General features: G+C 34.5%; 1 protein-coding gene across 1 annotated transcript in view; it reads right to left on the reverse strand.

Annotated features, from left to right (window-relative positions):
- The window catches only part of DCC (DCC netrin 1 receptor), a 941,371-nt gene that overhangs the window by 111,793 nt on the left and 806,837 nt on the right, over window positions 1-22,741 (reverse strand). The window contains 1 exon segment of the mRNA XM_044681552.1: window positions 20,407-20,439. Within this exon segment, the coding sequence (XP_044537487.1) occupies window positions 20,407-20,439 (33 nt within the window).

Here is a 22,741-nt window from a genome sequence, read left to right on the forward strand (position 1 = left end):
TCCCTATTTTATTACAGTATCACAGCTTAACACATAATAAAGCACTTAATAAATAACTTGTTTTTAAATTAATATATAGTGTTGTTTCATATGTACTAATTTAGTTTCTCCACATAGATTGTAACACCCTAAAGGAAAGAGACTGTTTCATAGCATCCTTTAAAGCCCAATTTAAGTGGTCTTTCCTATTGAAAGCCTATCCTGATGACCAGTTTCTAGCACCTTACCTGCCAAAATTACTTTATATGCTTTTTGTAATTATTTACACATTTTCATATTGTTTCCCCCAATAGAAGGTAAACTCCTTGAAGGCAAAGACTTTTAAAATTTCTCCCTTTATGTTTCCAGCATCTAGCACTTAATAGGCACTTTAATGCTTGTTGAAATGAACCATACTTCTTTATCTTCTATAATACCTAGTACATAGTTTTTTAAAAGACTAATTGATCTATAATCAAAATCAGAAGCTACTTGGAAATAGGTTTTAAAACTAATGAAAAGTCTTTGTCTGTAGAGAGTTATAAAATATGAACTCTAAGCTTTTAGCATACTCCTGCATTATATTTTCCCTGATAGAGACTATAAAGCCTGGTAATACCCCTGAGTTCTAACCTGTGCAGAAAAAATGTTCTAATAAAATATAGTTAGCTAGAGTTAATTCCTAATTTTCCATAGTTATTGGGAATAAAAATTATGGAGGTAGAAGACACCTTAGAGATAATTTAGTTCAATAATTTTTCTTTACAGGAAAAGAAACTGAGTCCCTGACAAGTTATCTGTCAGAGTAGAGAACTATTTAGGAATATAATTGTTCTATAAGCATGACTTCTTAACTCAAAACTAGCTCTTATTCCCAGACCACATGTCTACTCTTTCCTTCCTTCATTCCTTCCTTCTTTCCTTCCTTCCTTCCTTCATTCCTTCCTTCTGCCTTTTTTTCTCTCTCTTTCTGTCTTTCTCTCTCTCTCCATATATAATTGGAATCCATAGGCACTTTCAAAACCTTATTCAGGAATTAGTTTTTATACTTCTTTTTTATTTTACTAGACTATAAATAGGAAACAAAACTGACTAATAATTTTATCACTTTTTTCTGCATTATTTCAGGTGATTATACTAGTGAAATATGGCAGGAAAAGAATAATTAAAAGTGAGTAGGCAGATATTTGGAATATATCTACCTATGTCACCATTAGTTACTGGTCAAAAATGACTTGAGTTTCTCATCTGCTCATCTTTTACTTAGACCAGTGGTTCCCAAACTTTTTTGGCCTACTGCTCCCTTTCCAGAAAAAAATATTACTTAGCGCCCCCTGGAAATTATGAAACTATTTATTGAACTCAAAATAGAATGTAATACCAAAAAAAAAAAAAAAAAATGTGGCCATCATCACTTCCCTGGATCGCTACAGCACCCACCAGGGGGCGGTAGCGCCCACTTTGGGAATCACTGACTTAGACCAATGTGATTTATTATTTCTCTAGGGAAAAGTGCCATGCAATAGTATCAGTTGATCTTAGATCTCGAGTTTGAAGGGATCTCAGAAGCTATTTAGTCAAATCTTTTCATTTTAGAATTGAGGAACCTGAAAGCCCAGAGAGTTTAAATGATTCCCCTAAGGTCACCCATTAGTAAGACTCAGAGGTAGAATTTAACTGAGCTCCTCTGATTCCAGAGTGCGGGCTCTTTTTACTGTCTTCCCCCAAGATCAATAATGAAAGAACAGTACATGTAGGCATATGCCTACTTTGATTTCTCTAACTCACTGTATAGTTTAGTTGGCAAAGTACCTCCCTCTAGGTGCCTTCATACTTATCTTCATAAAAATATACATTACAAATCTTTTTGAACCAATTTCCAAAGCCTTGTGAATTCAATTTTACACCTATCTCTTAGGTGCCTATTATAAGCTCAAAGCATTCCACTAGGTGTTGGAAATAGTGATTGGATCTGGGTTTTTCTTGGTAGAGGGAACCTCTGATAAGAAATTTCCCTCCACAAAATGGTCTGATACCATCTCTGCAACTTATAGTTTGAGACAGAAACTTAGGGAAACATTTAAACATGAAAAACTAATAGGCATGTCAGAGAGTAGAGTGGAGGGGGATGTTGGAAATATGAAAATGCAATAAAAATATAAATCCTATCCTCAAGAAATTGGCAGTCTAATAGATTAGGGTCTAATATAATTTGTTGGAAGAAATCACTGTTTGTTTTTTTTAAGAACCAAAAACTTCCCCCACACCAAAACATCCAGCACATGTGCCTTTTCTACAATACAGATTCGTTCCTTAATAATTAGTTGACAGTTAATTGAGAATGTTTTGTCCAAAGACACAGCATTAAAAATAAAAAAGAAAAGAAAGAAAGAAACCCTTATCTTCTGTCTTGGAATCAATACTATGTATAGGCAGAAAAGGAGTAAGAGCTAGGCAATTGGGGATAAGTGACCCCAGGGTCACACAGTTAGTAAGTGTCTGAGGTCAAATGTGAACCACTATCTCCTGTTTCTAGGTCTTTCATTCTATCCACTTTGGTACCTAATTACCTCCTTCACATTTTTTCTAATAAAAATATCAATGTTCAACAATTTATTGTATCACAAGGGTTAGAATTGGAAGGAATCTTATATAACATATAGTCCAACCCTATAATATAATACAAAGAGCTCTTTAAGTCCTTTCATATTCCATCTTTTTTGATTCTTTCAACAAACCCTATGAATTAAGTGTCATTTGTATACTTTAAATATTAAAAATATAAGAATGTGGATTTTAGATATTAAATATATATACACATGTATTTTTAATAACAAAATCCACATTCTTATATTTTATATAATATATAAATTATCTATAATAAATAATATATAAGTATATTAATGTATACAAAATAAGAGACATTATTGTAAAAGATTTAATTGTAATAAAGTAGAATGCGACTATTAAGGGAATATATCACATTCCTGATGAATTATAGGAGCAGAAGTTTCCTGGTTAAGGATCTACTGGCCCTGAGAAGACCAGTTGAATTGTTTCCAGACATAGCTGGGGCCAGATAGTCTAATGAAGGAACTCTAACATGTGCAGACCTTCTCCTCTGAAGATTTGGTAGCCTGAACATTTGGTGTTGATATCCAAATGAGCCAACCCTACTAGTATCTGGTCCAGATATCCAGATGTCTTGCCTCCATTGACCATCCTGATAAACTCCCAAATTAGGTATATAGATTCCCTCTAAAAGAAGAATTCCTCATAACAGACATTAGACCTTTCTCCTATAGCAAGTTCTCACCTCCTGAGGGAAATCTAATAGGACTTCACTTTTATTTTCTCACTATGTCCATCTTAAACAAATGCTCATCTTGCTGTGATATTACTGGTGAAGGCTTATGATGTTAACAGAAAAATGAACGATTATTTTTAAGACATTACCTTCCCCATTTCATAGCTAAAAAACATTGAAGCCAAGAGAGGTTGTTACTGTGCCTTGGGACCCACAAGATCAGAACCCCAGTGTTGGAGATTCAGAATTCAACACTATCCACTATGACACTTAGGGGATTGATTTTATAGATAGAACCAGAGATGACCAAACAGAGTAAGAGCAATGACTTGCTCAGAGTCAAACAGGTTTAAATAACTGACCCCATTTGAGGTTTCCTTGGCAAAGATACTGGATTGGTTTGCCATTTCCTTCTCCAGCTCATTTTACAGATGAGGAAACTGAGGACAACAGGGTTAAGCAACTTGTCTAGGTTCACATAGCTAGTTAGTGTCTGAAGTTGGATTTGAACACTCCAGTTTTCCTAGACTCAAGATTGGAAACCTACCCACTTCATCACCTAGCTGCTCTAATAAATAGCAAAGTATAAATTTTAATTCAGTTCTTCTACTTCCAAATTCAAAACTCTTTCAGTTATACTAAAGTATCTCTCATAGAAGAAAAGAGTATTAGCATGGAGAAGAGGGTAGTATCTTTCTGGAAGACTGCCTTTCCCAAGAAGCTGACACTGTACTAGTTCAGGTAAGTGAAAAAGTCTTGTCAAATCAATACACCTTTTTCAATTTTTTTTTTTCCATTTTGTTCAACACTAACAAGAAAAGTGTGTTTTAAGCATCAGATACTCAAACAGTAACCTTGCAGTTGTAAAGGAATAGTTGTGAAGGCTGGATTACATGAAACTGAATTCTAAGCATGACTAAGACTGCCTGGCAAGCCCTATTTCCTTGAAAGCAGAAACAATTAACATTCTGTTTATTCATGAGATTAAAACCACTGAAGTGTAAAATGGTAGGTGCAATGTTAAGTACTCTGGCTGAATATCCTATTCAGGAAAGACAAAGTCCTTTAAACTCACTTAAATTTGTAAAGACTCTTTCTATCCTTATCTTCTCAGCTAAAAGTGAAGCACTCACCAAACTTACCGGCATTTATCAAAGAAATTCTGGGGTAAACTGGGGAAAAAATTCTCCATTTGTACTATTTACTCATATCTCTTTCATCAGTAGAAATTAAGTTCCTTTAAAGAAATTTGACTTTTTCTTTGAATCACTATTGTTTAGCACAGTGTCTTGCAAACTGTAAGCAATGATATAGGCTTGTTGATTCTTGACTAATGCATCTCAAAAATGATACAATGCATTCATATAATCAACATGTATTTATTAAGGATCCTACTATGTACCAGCTGCTTTGCTAGGGATATCCATTTGAAGAATCAAATACTGCCTACTGGAATGGAACTAAAATTTCAAAGTAGTAAACAATGAGTGTATATTTAAGTATACATACAATATAGTATAAATAGAATAAATGCAAATAAAGACAAAGTAGTTAAATACAAAGGAATTTAAGAGGAAAAAAATCTTAAGATATTGGAGAGGAAAGCATAAGGATATTTTTCATTTAAAAGTGGGCTTAAAATGTGTCATGAAAGAAGAGTGAGCTTTTATTAGGGGAAGGTGAGGAGAGAATGAATGCAAGACATATATTGCCCTGTAGAAGAAGGCCAGTTTGGCTAAATTCCAGAGAAATGGAGTATAGAAAAGTCTAGTGAAGGAGGAAAGGAAGGTTGGGAACAGTTTGTGAAGGACTTTAAAGGCTAAATAGAGAAATTTATATTTTATCCTAGAGGCAAGAAGCAACTGCTTGAGTTGACAGAGAAGGGTATTAACCTAACCAGAATGATCTACACTTAAGAAAAGTCCATTTTCCCCCCTTTTGAGCTGTATTGGGGAAAAGAAGCAAAAAATTAAAAAAATAAAAATGATAAGGGAAGCACTGCTCTTTTGGATGGATGGGACATGATAACTGACAACTGAAGAAGGGAAGAGACTTCCAACATTTAATTGAATTATCTTTTCTCTTCTAAAGTAAATGATCTTCACATTGGAAAGGCAGAATAAAAGTGACTGATAATGAGTTAATACTTTTGATGAATTCAGATCACCTGGTTCAAGTGAACTACATCCTTGGGTACAGTTTGATGTACTTGCTCAGCTGTCATTGATATTTGAAAGGTCTTGGAGAATGAGTGAGCTGCTACTGTGTTGACATGGAATCTGGAAGCCCCCAAACTTGTAGCCTAGAAAGATTCGATGAACCCCTGTTTTAGTTGGCTCAAAGGTGAAAGTCCCAGATTTGACCTTGTGAGTGATGGTTCTTCTCTGAGGGAAAGTCCAACTTCACTAATCTCAAACTAACAAAGACTTTATTTTGAGTTTGAGCGGGGATGGCTGATCCCATCAGGTGGTGCCAAGCCCAAGTCAAGTGACTCTTTAGCTCAGTAGGCAGCACAATCCTCAGAAGGAGGGTGTTACACAATGGGAGAAGCTTCTAGAGACCAGAAGAGTCACTTGGCTTGGGCTTGGCCCCACCTGATGGGATCAGCCATCCCCACTCAAACTCAAAATAAAATCTTTGTTAGTTTGAGATTAGTGAAGTTGGACTTTCCCTCAGGGAAGAACCATCACTCACAAGGTCAAACCTGGGACTTTCACTTTTGAGCCAACTAAAACAGGGGTTCACCGAATCTTTCTAGGCTACAAGTTTGGGGGCTTCCAGATTCCATGTGTACAACAGGAAAGAAGTGCAAATATCGGAACTTTAAAACAAAACAAAGGATAACAGTATCTGCAAATTATAAGTCATTGAATCTGTCTTCAGTTTCAGGGGAAATTCTAGATTTTTTCATTGCAGAGATAGTTCCTAAATATCTATTTCAAAAAAAAAATAAACCATTGTCACAAGGTTTCATCAGAAACAAGTCCTGCCATTGTAACCTTATTTTCTTTTTTGTCAATGTCATTAAAATGAGGGATTGGGGCAATGCTTTTAATACTTTACCTAGACCTTAACCAAGTATCTCACATTATTCTTGAGGAAAAGATGGAAGGATGTATGTAGATTATAGTATAATTTGATGGACTTGAAATGGGTGGTCTTAAAGAAAAGATAAATTAGTGGTTTAATATCAATTCAGGAGACTTTTGTGATGTACTCCCAGGGATCTCTACTTGGCTCTGAGGTATTTAACATTTTTTTTATAAATTACTTGGAAAAAGACAGGCAGAGCTTGCTTTTCAAAGCTGTAGATCATACTAAATTAGGAGGAAAAATGAACATACTAGATGACAAGATTCATAAAGATGGTGACAAGCTAGAATATTGGACTGACTTTAATAATATGAAAATAGCAGTTAAAATATAAAGTTTTACATTCAAGTTCAAGAAAATGATTTCACAAGTATAAGATGGGATGGAATAGTAAAAATACACTTTATCTAAAAAAAAAAATCTGTGTAATAACCTACAAACTCAGTGTTAAACAGGAGCCTTATATGGCAGCCAAAGAAGACCAGTAAATCTTGATCTCCATTAAGAGGCAAAGCTTCTAAAAACATGAAGATGAGTTTTCATTTTGGTCAAATTTTGCCTGTATTTGTTCAGTTCTGGGTAGTACTTATTTTTTTTTTTTTTTTGTCTAAATAAACCCTTACCTTCCCTCTTGGAATTGATACTGTGCATTGGCTCCAAGGCAGAAGAGTGGTAAGGGATAGGCAATGGGGGTCAAGTGACTTGCCCAGGGTCACACAGCTGGGAAGTGTCTGAGGCCAGATTTGAACCTAGGACCTCCCATCTCTAGGCCTGGCTCTCAATCCACTGAGCTACCCAGCTGCCCCCAGGGTAGTACATTTTGGAATTATATTCTGGGGAATGTTAGAAGAAGGTATCTAAAACAATGGTATTTATGAGCCCCTATCATATGAAGAGTAGTTGAAGACTCTAACCTGGAAAACAGAAGGGACATGACAATTGTGAAAGTATCTATAATGCTGTCACATGGAAAGGAATTAGAGCTATTGTGGTTTGACATGAGGGGAAGGGGAACTAAGAAAAATTGGTTATACCTTTCAAGACAAAAATATAAAGTTGATGAAAGAAAATAATTCCTAAAAATTAGAACTTACAAAAATAGAAGAGGAAACATTAGGATATGGTAGGTCATCCTCATTTGAGAATGCTTCAAGAAAAATCTATATGGACTCATATTGGCAGTGATGTGGGAATTCTTTTTTTGAATACAGTTAAACAAGATGGTCACTGAGATACTTTCTTATTGACATTTTAGGATTCTATGTTGGGAAAAAAGATAATTTTTCCCAATTATGGATAAATCAAATTTATTTTCAACAACTGTGTATTGCTGGAATCCTCTTTGCCTTTTATTATTTCCATTGTATCATTCCTCCAAAGAAGAAAGTATCATTGCTAAATATCACAATGATACACTGATATGCCAATATACTTAATAAAAATTACTAGGAAACAACCTAAAGTCTTATAATACCTTGTTCACTAATTTTCTTTTCCAGGGTAGTTGTTTTCTTTTTTCTAGCACTTGGAACGATATTATAACTACACTCAAAGTAATGATCATAAGAGTAATGGTATTATAATTGATAGGACATAAAAGGGGCAGCATGATGTTATGAAATAAATCATTGGATCTGAATTCAAAGGATTTTGATGCAAATCTCAGCTTTTCTGCTAACTACTTAAATAAAAATAAGTAAATCTCCATCTTCTTTCTAGACCTCAATTCCTCATCTGTCAAATTTTGAGTTTGAACTTGGTGTCTTCTAAGGATCCTTCTCAGTGCTAAATCTATTTTGATATGATCCTGGGGCTCACCTGAAAAACTCTTTCATTCACACAGAATTTCAGAGTTGGGAGTAATCTCAGTAGAGGCATAAAGTAAAACAAGCCCAAAGGGAATTTCAAAGGGACCAAGGCAATCCACTGTCCTCAAGGACAGGCCTAATTGTTGAGGAAGTTTCTTTTATTCCCCCATGCTCCCCTCCCCCCCACCCCTTAACTTCAAGCCAAAATTTCATTCTTTGTAACTTCTCTCCTTCACTTCTGTTTTTTTCCTTCTTGGGACAAACAGAAAAAGTTGAATTCCTCTGTCTCACTGCAGAATACTTTTCTTCTTTAGACTAAACATCCCTTGTTTCTTCATCTGTCAGTCAGTAAGCATTTAAGTGCCTACTATGTCCCAGGCACTGTGCTTAGTGCTGGATATTCAAAGAATGGCAAAAGACAATTCCTTCTCTCAAGGAATTCACAATCTAATAAAGGAGACAATATGTGAATAATTATCTTAGTTAAAATGGAGCTGTATGCAGGATAAATATGAAAAAATCTGATCCTTCTATGGCAGGGACTCAAGGCTCTCCCTCTGCCTCTTCTGGACATTTTCAAGCTTACCTTTCTTAAACTGTAGTGCTCAGAACTGAACTCAATACCCCCAATGTTGCCTGACTTACACAAAAAATAGCAGAACTATCCCCTCCTTATTCATGAAACTATGTCTTTTTTAACATATCCTGTTTCCTTTATCTTTTTGTCTTTCAGTGAGATCTATTTCAGTTCTCAAGTTCTATGATTTCTTTTCTGCCTCTTCTAGCCCATTTCCAGAGTCAGTATACTAATTAAAGTTATAATCTGTTACGCTCAATTGGGAATAAGTGTGTGGGGAGGAGGGGAGTAGGAATGACCACTACATAAATACTAAATACTAGAGGTAAGTCATCACCTAGTTTTTTTAAAAAAATATTTGCTTTATTATGTATATTTTAATATAATTCATTACCTTTGTAAGCCTATATATTTTGCATACTTAAAAACATTATTCTGAGAGGGGGTCCAAAGATTTTACCTGAGGGTATATGACACATGAGAAAAAGGTAAAAAAAAAAACCTTGAGTTAGGGGAAAGGACTCTATTACTTTGGAATTACAGGAGAATCAATCTTGTAATTTAAAAAATTGCTGGCATTTCTAACAGTACTGTAAGGTTTACAAAGAATTTTACATACATTATCTCATTTGAACTTCAAAACCAGTCTACAGGGCAGGAATGGTAGGTATTATCATCATTTCTATTTTACAACCTTTTCTCTGAAATAAAAGGCCATGTTTTTTAATACTAATATTCTATGGCTGTATTTATACGGTTGTGAGTCATAAAACACTGGAGAATTAACAATGAGTATCACTCAGAGGACATTTGAGAGATGCATGGTGGGTGTGAGCTGATTTTACGACAGAACAAATAAGCAAATTCAAGAAAAAACAGGAGTAAAAGATGTCATCAAATGTATGATTCTAAAAAAAATGATAGATTGATAACGATAATAAAACAGCTCACATTTATTGAGGTGTACAAATCCTTTACACAAAATATCTCTTTTTTGGAGGTGAGATTAAGAAGGCAAGTGATTTGCCCAGGGTAACAAAACTTGATTCAAATTCGTATCTTGCTGAAGCCAAATCTAGTTTTCTATTTTAGTCAAGAGGCATTTAATTCAGGGCATGGGAGACTGCCCTGTACTTGCACGAAATTGTAATATAATTTGGAAATATTTGATGAAATAAAAATGCAACACATAGGTGATGTTAATTTGTGGTTTTAAAAACCAATGTGTCAATAAACAATAAGTAATGCATAACTGGTGGAGAGCCCATCTATGTACTTCACTACCATTCCCATGAAGTAAAGGGAAATTAAAAAAAAAAAAAAAAAAAGGTCTCCAGAACATTTGATGTCCCTCCTCTGATGTGAGGATTTCAACATGATGACCTCAAAATCTAAAGGCAAGGTTGGGTTAAAATCTACATTAAGGGAGCATCAATGTTATTTATGCTATAGACCCATTTGAGTATTTGAAAGTATCTTTAGATGACCAAATTGAGGCTGAGAGAGGCTAAATGACTTGTTCATAGTAAAATTTCCAGTAAATGTCAGAGGAGGAATTTGAATCCTCAGTTTTCCTTTCAAAGTTTAGTATATTGTCCACTGCAGTATACTCTCCATCAAGGCAGCTATGGAAAATCTCTAAGGCTTTGATTTTGGTCATAGGAATTGGGAGTTCTATCACATATAAAGATGGTTGATAGGTACTTTGGAATCTCCACCTAGCAAATAGGGACAATCAGAACTTGAATTGGTCACTAAAATGGAAATTTATATACAACAGTGGCAACTTGAGCTGTACCTAATTAGTTTTAAAATTTTCTCTTTTCTCTTAGTTTCTTTCATACATTTCTATTAAAAACAACAAAAGCTAAGGACAGGTAAAAATTATAAATCTTATAGCAATATTGGCATTTCTCTAGTTTTATTTTATTTTATTATTTTTTTTTTTAGATTTTTTTTCTTTTTTTATTTTGAACCCTTAACTTCTGTGGAAGAGTGGTAAGGGTAGGCAATGGGGGTCAAGTGACTTGCCCAGGGTCACACAGCTGGGAAGTGTCTGAGGCTGGATTTGAACCTAGGACCTCCCGTCTCTAGGCATGGCTCTCAATCCACTGAGCTACCCAGCTGCCCCCTCTAGTTTTATTTTTTTTAAGATCACCCATAGACTTTATTTAATACCTACAACATCAGGTGCATGAAATTAAATTTCTATGATGTTGTCATTAATGCAGTGAGTTGTCATCACTTGGGTGGTCTAGGTTCTATTTTACTACCTAGTGGCAAAGCTCTAACTGGACCTAATCTTCAAACATAAGCAGAAAGCAGTAACTAGCAATTTAATATGACACGAACCTTTTAATAATATGACTTAAAAAAAGAAGGATATGCTCCATTACCTCCTGGGGTCTCTTGCAACTGTATGTTTCTCTATACTTATAAAGAAATGGACTAGAATAAGAAAACATTTTAAATGATTATGTCAGAATGACCAGTTCAAGTAAACAGAAGGAAAAACCATCTTGGATAGAACAATTTGAGGACAAAACTAACTGTGGCTTTAGGGAAGGGGATTAAGAGCCACCAAATTTCATTAATTTTCTATTTCAGGGTATAACAAGAACACATCAGGAGGGAGTTGAGATTTAATTTCAAGCCACTCAAAGGCATTAAAGGTAGATCTACTATTCAGAAAATACCGGAATTTATATTCAAGAGAATAATCAGGCAGTGGCAGCAGGACACTTTTGATGACCTAAAAGGTCTCTTCTCTTCAAATTATGGGATTTTATGAGAATGGCATTTTGGTGAAAATATCCGTTAATGATTTAAGAATATTACATATCTATAGCCTTTCGTTCAGCATACTAAGACCTGGGTTTGCATGGACAGAGTGTGATTCTATAAGGAACAACCAACTTAAATAAAAATTCATCCCAACCCCAAAAACATAACCAATGCTTTGGCCAATTTTTTTCCTACCCAGAGTTTCTGTAGGAAATTCCCAAATATGTTTCAAATATAACGTAGGTCTAAATCTATTCAGTCATTTTTTTCCAGTTATGTCCTACTCTTAGTGATTCCACATGGGTTTTTCTTGGCAAGATTCGTCATTTCCTTATCTAACTGATTTTATACATGAGGAAACTGAGGTCAATAGGATTAAATGACTTGTCCAAGGTCACACAGCTAGTAAGTGTCTGTGTAAGGATTTTAACTCAGGAAGATGAGTTCTACAAACTTGAGGCTTGGTTGTTCTATCCACTGCACCTCCTTGCTGCCCCATCTAAGTCTTCTAGATATATACACTTGTGGGTAAAAGATTCTCCAGTTCCTGTATAAGCACTCAAAGCAATAGCTCATATTAAGTAGAAGATAACTTTTAATGCAATGTTCTGGAATATTTAGAAAACACAAATCACATGGTAATCTAAAATCAAGTAATGCAATTATCTTCCCTTTCCAGGGAGTCTCATTTTTTTACCCCAGAAACCCATGCATGCATCTAGCCACAGGATAATACACAAAGGGCTTCTCTGTGGTTGCTAGGGAGGTAACTTCACTTCAATTAGTTCTACAAAGTCCAAATAACTCAAAGCAGAGGGAGAAATGAGGCCTCTAGGCCTCCATTGTCTGATGTACACTCCTTTGCTATTCTTCTATCATTCAAGGGCATGGATGGGATTCTCTTCCAATAACTTTCTAATACTTCCCAGAAGGTCAGATTTTGGGTATTTTCATCTTCCTAGAAGAGGCAGGACTTGTTGAAGAACTCTTTCCCCAACTTTAGAAGTCTGAATCTTAGAAATCTCTACCTTTGGGTAGCTAACAAGATAGCCCTTAGTCTGGTACCTGCCAAGGAAGTTCCTTTCCCCAAAAAGTTGAATTCTAAATCAAGTCATCTGAAAAGTCTTTTCTATCTATAGACTAGGTTGAAAAATTCTCAATACTCCTTCAGAAATCTGGAGTTGGAAGAACTACTAGTAGCCTTTCAGATATTATGGTTTCCTTCTCTGTGGTTACCATTTATTTCTTTTGCCTTTCCATAGTTTGGGCTAAGAAGCTGATATCCTCTTTTTAGGCTGCATGTCCAAGGATACATGTAACTTCTCCAGGCTTCTGTCCCAAATATACATTGATGAAGCTAGGGTGCATAGTAGATAGCGTGCCAAGACTTGGGAAGGAAAACCTGTGAGTGAAACCCTTCCTTTGACACTAATGGCATGGCTCTGGGAAAGTCATTGAATGGTTTTCTGCCTCACTCCCCTCATTTGTAAAATGGGGATAATAACTGTCTGTAGCTACAGGATTGTTATGAGATAAACACATGTAAAATGCTTTGTAATTAGTAAAGCACTATATAAATTGTAGCTATTATTATTTGTGGTTCCACAATGAGGAGCCTTCTCATTACAGAGAACCCTCTCTTAGCTCTGTTGCTCTATCAATATTTCACTGGGAATAAAAGGGGGAAAAAAGACTATGCTTGAGAAGACATCTTTTATAAGACAGCACAAAAGGATGGCTCCTCCTAATGCTATCCATGTGATAAGGACTGAAGCAGTCACTTTATCCCCAATTTTTCCAAGAGTTGAGAACATAAAAATGTTTCGATCTTTCATAAGGGATGTAACCAAGGTCCCAAACAAAAGCTTACAACCTCAAGTTGATTAGGGAATTTTCCTGGACAATTCTCTACTTACGTATGAATGTGATTACATCTGTGTACAAACACACAAATACACATCTATTACAGTATATGTATATACCTGGGCAGTCATCTCATATTTCTAAAGCACATGAAATTAGAGCTTTGTTTCCATACAGAATTTGAAAGTATACTCATAAATAATCCACGATAATAAATTACGTTACACAAACAGCATGCTTGTCCCTTAATAATAGAAAAATGATTTGAAGCCCTTCTTGTGAGTCTAGTATCTTAATGTTTATCAGAACATGCTAACCTACAGTGAATGCATGCCAAAGCCAAGACAGAAAGGGATTAATTTATAAGTGAAGTTAGCAAAGCACCTAGTTGATGTTAACATTTCCAAATCCAGAAAAATTTGAGTCTTAATAGACAAGACAGGTAACACAAATGGTACATTTTCATTCTCAAATAAATAGAACAAAAAGGAACGAGGTGCTAAAATAATTTCTTTTAGTTTGAATATTTATTCCATAAAAGCAAGCACAATAAGATGCCAGAATGATAGTCTTAGAGATGGAAATATAGTTTTCCTTTGAATAATGAAATTGACATGGAATCAAAACAGGGCTGAAGGAAGATCCCAGATTCCAGGCTGTTAATTCCATAGTTTCTTAATACCCAAGTCTTGCCATACTGAAGAATTGTTATTTAAAATGTACAACGAGAGAGTACTTAAATCTGTCTGCTGATATTAGTAATACAAACCTAAAGAGTCTTACCTGACATGCTGACAGTGACTTCTGGTATATTTTGGCATACTAGGGCTTAATCCTTTTTGTTTGTTGCTTGTCAGAGTAAATTCTTTTTAATAAATTGTTTTTAGATGAAAATTTCTGTTATAAGCCTCTAGGTTTGGGGAATGTGGTTCAAAGATGGCATCATATGGAGGAAAAAAAAAACTGAAAAAAGCTTTTGACTTAGAAAGGGCAAATAATGTGATTATCAAGATTATATTTTCAAGAATTTCAATGTCCCTCCAAATCAGTATACTTTCCTTCCTGTCTTCCTTTAACTCACCCTATTTTCCCTCTTATTCATCCAATATATTTGTTAAGCACTTAGAAGATGAGAATATATTGGGTTCTTTCAAACATGAATGAGAAATAAACTATGACACTAAACTAAGGTCTGGACATATAGGGAATCTTTTAAACCAGCTATAATTTTGCTTTTTTTCTTAATTCTCCTTGGCTTTCTGACTGGTAAGCTTTAATTCTTATTCTCCCTTTTCTGGTGCTAAAAATGTCTCATGGACATACAAATATTCAGTATTATAATACCCATGATTTTACATGAGGTTTCATAACAGAAAACAATCCTGAATTACAAGTCTGGAATTGTGATATCTCTTACAAGCTCTGATTGAATCACATCAATTCTTTGAAATATGGCTTGCTGACTTCCCCTTTTTATCTTTTCCCCTTCCTTCACCAGCTCCTCTTCCTCCTATTCTACTTCTTTTTCTTCTATTTCCTCCTCCATATCCTCCTTTTGACATTCACCTCTTTTGCACTCTGTGCTATCTCTATGTTCTCCATAATTTTCCTCCAACTTTTTTAATATAAATTTAGTTCAATTGGGCCTGACAGTTTTGACTCAACCAGGACAGTTAGATGTTGTCTTAATATGTCTTATCTGAAATTTCAAATTCCTAGTATCTTTCTTTTGTTCTTTTTTTTTCAACCCAAAGATTATTCTCAGTATGAAAAAAAAATAGAAAAGAAATTGGGGCAACTAGGTGGTTCATTAGACAGAGAGTCAGGAGATCCTAGGTTCAAATCCTGACTCAAGACATTTCCTGTGTGAAACAAGGCAAGTCATTTGACTTCCAATTGCCTACCCTTTACCTCTTCTGCCTTGGAATTGATATTTATCAATTATAAGACAAAAGAAAAGGGTTTTAGAAGAAAGGAAAATGGATTGAGCAAATGACATCTCTTTGCCTTCCGTTAACATCATTTAATCTATCTGAACAATCATTTTATCTCTCTTTTTTCCCCAAATAGTACTAAAACAAAACAAAAAACCTGAACAAATCCTTTCTGTTGTCCAGAGCTTGGCAGCATGAATTCCTTGTGAGCTCTGATGCCTGCCACTATGCTTATCAGACAGTGTTGTCAATCATTGCTATCTGGTCTTATTTCCATCTTCGTTAAGCTCAGTTACAGAGAAAAATTATCAAGTATGAAGTGCTGTTTAACTGCAAGATATTATTATAAAATAATCTCTTCCAGTTTATTAACAATATTTGGTAGCATTAATTCACTTCCTGCAGATAAATTGTCAATTCCAAGATTGTAATTCACTCCACTGGGTTTAAGGGAACTTGCTGTAAAAATGTAAATGAGCTTTCTGTGAAGCTTAACAAGGTTGTATTATATATTAGGGTAAATTTCAGACTGGGCGGGAAAGTATCCTAGTTTTCAGTCTTAGGCCAACAAAATATACATTGTGTCCCATAGTTTTAAGCTTCAATTTGCTTGAAATTTCATTAAGACTTTTGATTCAAGATGTTTATGTTCATGTTCCAATTTCAAGTATCAATCAGGGGGACAAGAGATAAACTCTGCTTCAACCACAAGATGACCAAAGAGGAGAATGGGAGAATCAGAATCATTCAGCATCATACTGTTCAGTGTCATTGCAAAGATCCCAGAAGCTAATGTGGTATACAGACTTGCTTTGACCATATTTTAGGTCAACTTCCCTTGCACAAACCATGAACTGATCTGAGAGTAGAGAAAAAATAAGAGATAAAGAAGTTTAAAAAATACTATTAGGGAATGGTGGTTGTGAGGAGGGTGGGATAACAATTGGAAGAGGAAAAGTAGAAGAACTTAACCAGATGTCACAGAACTTAGAGTTACAAAAATTTCTGTTATATTTACATTTTTAAGTGATTATTTAGCATTGCACTGTGTACTTGGCTTCCCCAAACTTTTCTGTGCTGATGTGGCCCATCAGGCTTCCTGGAGTACCGAACTCAAGCTCTTGGTCTCTATGCTATTCTATTATTCCTACTCTCAATGACGTGTAATTTAAAATCCAATCTATTTATTATGAAACTAAAAAAAAAGTTTTTATTCTGCCAAAAATCTGAGAAATTGAATATATGAATGTGTGTGTATGTTTAGGGATTTAATATATTGATTTATTACTATTATTTTTGGATTTTTAGACATTGTGCTACACACTAATTTTAGCAACTCATTCATTAGTCAAAAGGGTAGAACAAACGGATCCCCTCTGCTCTGGAGGGGGAGGCTAAAATATTTCCAATAGTGAAGACAATGGAAACTGTTATTTTAATATATTAATTTTAAGGAAACTTTCTGCCCTATTCTAATTTTCCCTAGATCACATTCTTAGTATAAAGTAGACAATTCGTAAATGTTTATTGTTTGATTGATTCTGTGAATGTTTTACTGGTTTTTGTTTATAATAGATAATTCTCTTTACTTCCAAGAATTAAAGAGAGGAAAAAATAACTTTCAATTTTTTTCCCTCCAGACTATTCATTCTCAATGGTCCCTAATATCTCCAAAGCTTAGGTTCTTATAAGTCTCTACACTACCCAGAGATATCTAATTCCCAGTGTGCTTTGACTGGCTGGCCTGTTGAACTCCCTAGAGCATTTAGAATAATTGGTAAATGTTTTACAAAATCACCCAAAACACAATACAACACAAATAATGTTACTTTGTAGGATCCATATCTATTTGAGTTTTACCATACAGACCCTAAAATTCCATACAATTAGACTATACTTTCCCACCTTTGATCCACCTCCCACTCCGGTCCCCTATTACTTTTATGCTTTGCAATTTAGAGTATGAGTTGAAAGAGAAAGGGAAGAAAGAGAAAAGAAAGTTTAAAAAATAATGAAAATTGAATGAGAGTGAAGATGATTCATTCTTCGAATATGTGGCCAAGAAGTATAACTTCTCAAGAGTCCCTCATTGATAGAAACCATTTGCAGACAGGTATTCTTATACACAAACTTTACACAAACTACCTAATATCTTCAAGGTGGCATTAATAGACTGATGAATCAGAGATTTGTCCCAAATTACTGTAAAATGAAAAATAAGGCTGATTTTATAGATTATTGGGTTTTATGATCTATAGTTTTCTGGAGAAGGAAATGGCAAACTCCAGTATTTTTGCCAAGAAAAATACAAATAAATTTTAAAAAGAGTCAGACACTATTCAAATGACTTAACACAACAACAACAATAATTATTTCCATAGGTTGTTATATAGTAAGCTCTTTAAGGGTAGGACCTATCTTTTGCCTCTTTTTGTATCTCTAGAACTTAGCACAATGTCTGGTTCATGGTAGATGTTTAATAAATGCTTATCGATTGCTATTTTTTAATTGCTTGCAAACACACTTCATAGTACAATTAAAACAGTGCTTGTTTTACTCTCTTACTCATAATTGCCCTGCTGCACATATATTTGTTTCATTAGGAGAATTTCCCTCTTATCCTTACTGCCAAATTTTCTCAGGGAATATTTTTCTGAGTGTAAATTCAGCCACTTATCACAAACTTATCAAACTGTGGATGGAAGGGAGGATGGAGAATCAGTGAAATAGTGAAGAAAATAAAAATCTACTGTCTCGGTTTCAGAAAGCACTGAGCTTATAAATTTCAGATCAATATCTTTTTTCCTCCTTAAATCATTTTTTGGGGAAGGAGAAGTACTTGATCTGGATCTTTTCTGTTTCAGTTGTCATCCATTCAGAATACTGAAGTTCTTATGAAAGGAATATTATTTTTTTTCTTGGTGGTCAGGAATCATCAAGTGATTTCTTTATAAGAATTAAAAGATCTATTTTGGAACCACCAAATTGTATTCAATTGATACTCATTGACCTTCAGAATGACTTGAGTTGGATTTAAATTTTAAATTTTCCAAACCTGATATATTGTGTTCCCAGCTGTATCTGAATAAAACACCAAGGGAGTTAATGTGTACTGGTCCCTTTTAAGTCATGTTATAAGAAATTTTAAAAAATACTATTTTCTTCAATAGGTTAATAGAAATACATTAGCAATAATGATCCTCAACTCTGACTGTTCTCTGTGGATGCCTTTCCGAGTCTGCAGTCAGCTTAGAAATTGTACTACAATAGGTAGGCATCTTGGCCCTAGAGAGCAGGCCATTGGCATAGGTGGAAACTAATTAGGAATACCAGTAAATAGGTCTGTCTTTTCTTTATTGTCAGAGTCACATCTATCTTTTTTTATTTATTCATGTATGTAATTTCAATTTCCAGGAGAGTAGTCATTGTATAGGGTCAGAGAATCTTATTAGATCTTAAGGGACTTTAGAGGTTATCAAATCCAACTCCTTCATTTGATAAGGTGAAAAGAGAAATATAGGAAAGGTAAGTGATTTGTCCACATTCACAAAACTAGTAAGCATTTATGGTAGAATTTGAATGCTATTCTTCATGATTCCAAACCACACACCCTATCTACTAAATAGGTCTGGCAGGGAGTTGAGGGAGGGTAACTAGATTAGTGGTGATGAATACCTGCTTTCTGACAAGGAAATAGAAGGAAAAAGAAAATATTTCATTTGGGATTTTAACATTTTTCTGCCTCCTAATCAATTATTTTAAGCTCAGATTCAGATAGCATTATGTATAATTCACCCAAGTGAATGGATATCACCACAATAATCACTAATTATTTGCAGGAACATTACTATTTAATAGATATGGAAGCTGTGGAGAAATTTTAAATAGAAGCAGTCAGAATAAAATATGTTTGAGGAATGATAATAATCTCTTTTTCATTTATCTTTTATATATTTTAATGACTTGATTATTTCTCTTCCTTTAAAAAAAAACACTTTTCTACATCTTAATGTAAATGTATTGTATGAGGAAAACCAGTATATATTATCTTGAAAAAAAGTAGAATATGTGAAAAGATTCACAAAGATTGGTCAAAAAGGCCCAAATATCTTGGCTGGAGTTTTGTTGCTCCCCAAAAAGGGAGATTAATCTTCCATTTGACATTAGTTTTCCATCAATTCTGTTTAAAATAGACATATTTAAGGCAGAAAACACACTACTGTCAGTAGTATCTTTAAATTAAAGGACACTAAATAAGTTAATCATACTGACAAGCATTTACAAACTTACCCTCCTTGAAATACCCCAACACCCTGAAAAGCAATAGGCATAAACAATCCTTTTTCAGACACCATTCATTGTCACTATAATTGACCAAATCAGAATAATATCAAACTCTGCTTTGCTCCCAGGTTGATAAATAAACTGTTACCTCATTTACCTTAATGTAGAATCATACCAAAGACATCATGTTGCCTCTTTACACAACTTTTTAGACAAAAAGAAGACAAAGATGATAAAATGTTTAGAGTTGAGTTGGCTTTCAATTCAAGGAACAGGAAAGTCTGTTAAAATTAATAATGCCAAAGCCAATAAAAGGTTGACTCCACTTTGCTTTCTTTTAATAAAGGGTGCTGATTGGGGAGAAGGGAAAATGATTTATGGTTTTCTGCTGTGGCTACAGAACTTTAATCTATAGCTCAGGAAAGGGTGCAAGAGCAGCTTGAAAATTATGCTGAGCTTAATTATACTTAATGTGAATTATTCAGAAGTGCAGACAGAGACTAAAAATTTATTTCATACAAAGAAGCTTGACATTTTAATTGGTCCTTCAGAAAAGAGACAAAACAATTTCCTCTCAAGAAAATTTACATCTACCCCATCAAAGTAGCAGCCTCAACCGAGCAGAACTTCATTAACAAGATTAATTATTGCTCCAGTGTCTGCTTCATCAGGTGTATAGCCCAGGTGAAAAGCAGAATGCAAAGTGACATCTGACATCATTTCAAACATATAGCATTGATTCAAATAGGAGAAAGTGACAGATTGAGGCCACTATACCTTGGTCATTAGCCATTTTGTCAGGGTGCTCCACTGTAAAAGAGAGAGAGAGAGAGAGAGAGAGAGAGAGAGAGAGAGAGAGAGATAATATCATTAGACTTTGACAGCTCCCACCAGAGGACTTGACATATCAAATCAACAATTTTTTTTATCAGGCTTTCATATCAAAACCAGTGCCCCCATTGCACTAAAAATGTAATGACCTGAATTGAAGGTAATAGCTATCTGTTTTCATTTTAAAAGGTCTCCGAAGAAAAGATAGAATCATTGTAATTTTTACAAAATCCCCAATAGTCAGCCCTCTAAAACAAGAAACCTAATGGTGTTCATACCTCCCCTCAACACGATCCCGGAATAATTATCCTGAAAGTTTAATTAGAGGTAGAATTAGTAGGAAAAAAAATGAAAACTCAACTACTAAATAATTACCTACATAAAGAATGTTAGCTCTGTTAGCTCTGACAGATATTTTGCATTGTCAATGATCTTTATAAAAAAGTTTACCCCATTTCCATGATGATGCCTAATACTGTCATAAAAGAATGGTATAATCTAAAATAAGTTTGATAACACTTTAGAATCTGTGCAGCCAGCAATAAATTTTGAGCTGTCAGAGACTCAAATCATTTATGAGTATCATCTGGGAAACTATTTCTTCATTACTTGCACAAAAAAAGCAGGTAGCTTTTCGGTTAGTAAAATTTAAGACTAGAAGAAGGGATAAATCAGAATCTCAATATTCCCTTTCCAGAAACTTTATATGTACCTCTCTACCAATGGACTTTCTCTGTCAGGTTTTAAGCTTCTTGAGGGCAGGGACCATACATATGCTCATGGTACCTAACAATCTAAAATAGATATTTATAAAGATTTGTTTAATTGAATTAGATTAAATTTTGGGCAGCTAATATTTGCATTGCTTGTCAGGACTTGCTTCATTCATTCAATGTCATACATAAGAACTACCCCTATATCTTTGAGAGCCTCTGGTATACTTATATGAGTTAGCTTAGTTGCTTTTTAGGGCATAGATTTAAGAATTTGTTAGGTCGATCCTGGCATGTAGCATTGGGCCAAGTCACTGAATCTCTTTTGGCCTTAGTTTCCTCACTAATAAAATGAAATGATTGGACTATGTGACTTCTGATACCTTTTCTGGTTTTAAAGCTATGTTCTATATGCTAGCTATGTTTATGTAGAGAAAGATGCTGTTTCAGGCTCACCTATTTCATTTCCACCCTAGAGAATTGCCTCATAATGTATGCCCTTGGTCACAAGGAGACCAGACAAAAGAAAAAGGATGGACAAAAGCTCCTTTCAAATTAATAGGATATATGTGTTTGCATGACAAGAGAACAGATTTAAGAATTAAGTAATCCATTACTTTTATATTAGTTTTTCAATGTCATGTAGAAATAGTAAAATAAGAAAATTTTGTAGCAAAATATGCTTTCCATTGAATCACGAGAGACATTTTATGAACAATGAAGTATTCTTTAGAACAAGTTTTAAAGATATACATAAAATTAGATTTGTATTAAAACTGGTTTTCTTACTAGATACATTTTAATTAGATAAATCACAAGGCCATCTACCTCTTATTCATTTTCCTCATCGTCATTCAAGAGAGATAGTATTTGACTTTTCCTTGTACCATGAAATATAACAGTGTTGCCTTATTGGCTAGCAATTTCCTTGGAGAGACCACAGAATATAATTCTTATTTTGTGTCCTTGAAAAATACAGATTTCTTATGGCACAAATCAGAATATGCTACTATTCTCAGGATAATCACAATGGCAGATAACCCAAAAGACAATGGAAAAGTACATGGTACGTATAAATAAGTTAGAGCATATTGCCATAGAGCTATGGGAACTCATAGTAGGAAAGGATTCCAAAACCCACAGGAAAGATCTTTTTGAATCAGGGCTGTGTCATCTAGTATGTTTGTTATTTTTCAAAACTTTGTGTCATCTTCTAATGTGATTAGTATACCATTTATGGTTTTTCCAAGCTATTGGGTAAAAATGTAAAAACAATATAGGGTCTAACAGGGATTAAGGACTGTCATTTCTACCTTTGTAACAACTCTCAAATATGCCTTCCTTTGATACTGAAATCATTCTGGTGCCAGCTCCTTAACCAAGTTTTGAATCCTCTTAACTATATGATCCCAAATCTTTAGTGGTGCTCTTCAAAACTAGCATTAAAGGTTTTGTCCAAAGTTTCGTTAAAATCTAGGTAAACCATATTTACAGATTTGTAACCCCATTAAAAAAAGGAAATAAGATGAGACTGACATCTATAGTTCTTGATCAAGTAATGCTGACTT

Source organism: Gracilinanus agilis, chromosome 1, assembly GCF_016433145.1.
Source record: "Gracilinanus agilis isolate LMUSP501 chromosome 1, AgileGrace, whole genome shotgun sequence".
NCBI classification, from domain to species: domain Eukaryota; kingdom Metazoa; phylum Chordata; class Mammalia; order Didelphimorphia; family Didelphidae; genus Gracilinanus; species Gracilinanus agilis.